The sequence below is a fragment of the Fukomys damarensis genome, unplaced genomic scaffold, assembly GCF_012274545.1.
Source record: "Fukomys damarensis isolate Sample0158 unplaced genomic scaffold, DMR_v1.0_HiC HiC_scaffold_4, whole genome shotgun sequence".
NCBI classification, from domain to species: domain Eukaryota; kingdom Metazoa; phylum Chordata; class Mammalia; order Rodentia; family Bathyergidae; genus Fukomys; species Fukomys damarensis.
In genome coordinates, this window is record NW_022900916.1 from 49,775,506 (window position 1) to 49,777,123 (window position 1,618).

General features: G+C 50.2%; 1 protein-coding gene across 2 annotated transcripts in view; it reads right to left on the bottom strand.

Annotated features, from left to right (window-relative positions):
* The window catches only part of Tes (testin LIM domain protein), a 42,896-nt gene extending 41,284 nt beyond the window's left edge, over nt 1-1,612 (bottom strand). For both annotated transcript variants that reach the window (XM_010621875.2, XM_010621876.2), the window contains exon 1: nt 1,426-1,612. In XM_010621875.2, the coding sequence (XP_010620177.1) occupies nt 1,426-1,452 (27 nt within the window). In that variant the 5' untranslated portion in view covers nt 1,453-1,612. The remainder of the gene's footprint in view (nt 1-1,425) is intronic.
* Nucleotides 1,613-1,618: the final 6 nt, after the last annotated feature.

A 1,618-nucleotide genomic window follows, 5' to 3' on the forward strand; every position in this document is an offset into this window, starting at 1 on the left:
TTTTTTTTTTTTTTTTTTTTTGTGGTAACGGGGATCGAACTCGGGTCCTTGCGCTTGTGAAGCAGGCCACTGAACCGCTGAGCTAAATCCCCAGCCCTAAAAAGCCATTTTTGAATCAATATTTATAGTCAAGGACATGACCCAAGAAATTTTAGCCAAGTACTGAATGTAGCGCTTACATACATGAAAACAAAGTAATAGTGTTCATGAACATAACAAACAAGATTAACCAGAGTCAGTATTATCTGAAAGGCTTTTTAAAAAGATAATCAAATAGAAAGAGAATAATTACCCTATTTTTAGAATTTACATTTTTTTATACTGGAGTCCTTTCTGAGAGCTAAGTTTGGTCATAAGAGACCAAGGAACTGTTTTTCTCATTGCAAGTTTTACTGGTTCACAGCTCCCTTAATCCAATATTTTGTATTTGTTAAGAGTTTCAACTATTTGCATAGTTTCAAAGATCCAATTCTCAGCAAAGACGGAATTAATGTTCAAGATCAGATACTTTTGTCTTCTGGAAGATGAAATAATAATCATACTGGCAACCATATGTGAGCTAGAGAAGAAAACTGAATTTTCTCTACTTTTCCCTTTCTCACTGCACAACTTCCTTCCCTACTTAAGAGACAGCCAGTTTAAATGTATTGTAAAGTAAATAAGATAAATTCCCTGGAACAGGAACTTTCACACTGAGCGCTACCCTGAAAGTGACATCAGCATTCTTTCTGAGTCACACTGTGGTTGCCACCCTTCTCTCCCAGGGGACCCGAGGCCCCCACACCCCGAGGAGGCTCAGGTAGGGGCAAGGTTCCAGCTGCCTGGGAAGTCTGGCTGGAAGTGTTCCTGGTTCTCTCAGCACGAGTGACAATCGCTGATTGTGACCGGCTGCCAAAGAAGGAAACCGAGCGAGCAGTGCTCTGGCGATCCGCTAACGAGTGAACACTCACACGGAAAATCATCACTTTCCAGTTATCAGCAAGAGCGGGAGCGAAGGAAGCGCATCAGTCAGCGCTCCCCGGAGAGCGCCTGGGGCGGCCGACCTGCAGGGCGGTCAGAAGTGTCAAATCCACCCCGGCGCCCCTAAAACACTGCGTCTCGATCGAGTAAATTTCCTGAGACAGGAAGAGGTGGCACGGTCTCGCCCCAACTCGCCCTAACCTCGACCAAAATTTTCTTTTGGGGAGGCAGAGGCGCAGCGGAAACATTTTCAGGAAAGTTTCAAACACCTTCAAAGGCTGGGCGTGGTGGGTCTGAGAGCGGCGTTCCGGGGAGGGAGTGGGCCCCGCACCTCTGCTGCCCGGAAGGGGGTGCCAGCTCCGGGTTCCCCGAGCAGGGCGGGTTGCGCGCCCCACGGCAGGTGACGATCGGGAGGTGCCACCCGTGCAGGTGAAGTGAGCGCCATCGGCCGCAAGCGCCTCTCACCTTTTTCACCTTGGCTTCCAGGTCCATGCCTGTGCGCCGGGGGAACTCCTTCCTCCTTCCTCCCGCGGGGGACCACGCCCAGGCTCCCTGGCCTGCGGCTTCTGAGCTCTGCCTTAGGCGCCACAGCCACCCTGCACCGTCGAACTTCCGCCGTCCAATTAATTCACCGCAGCCCGCCTGCGGCTAGAACCGG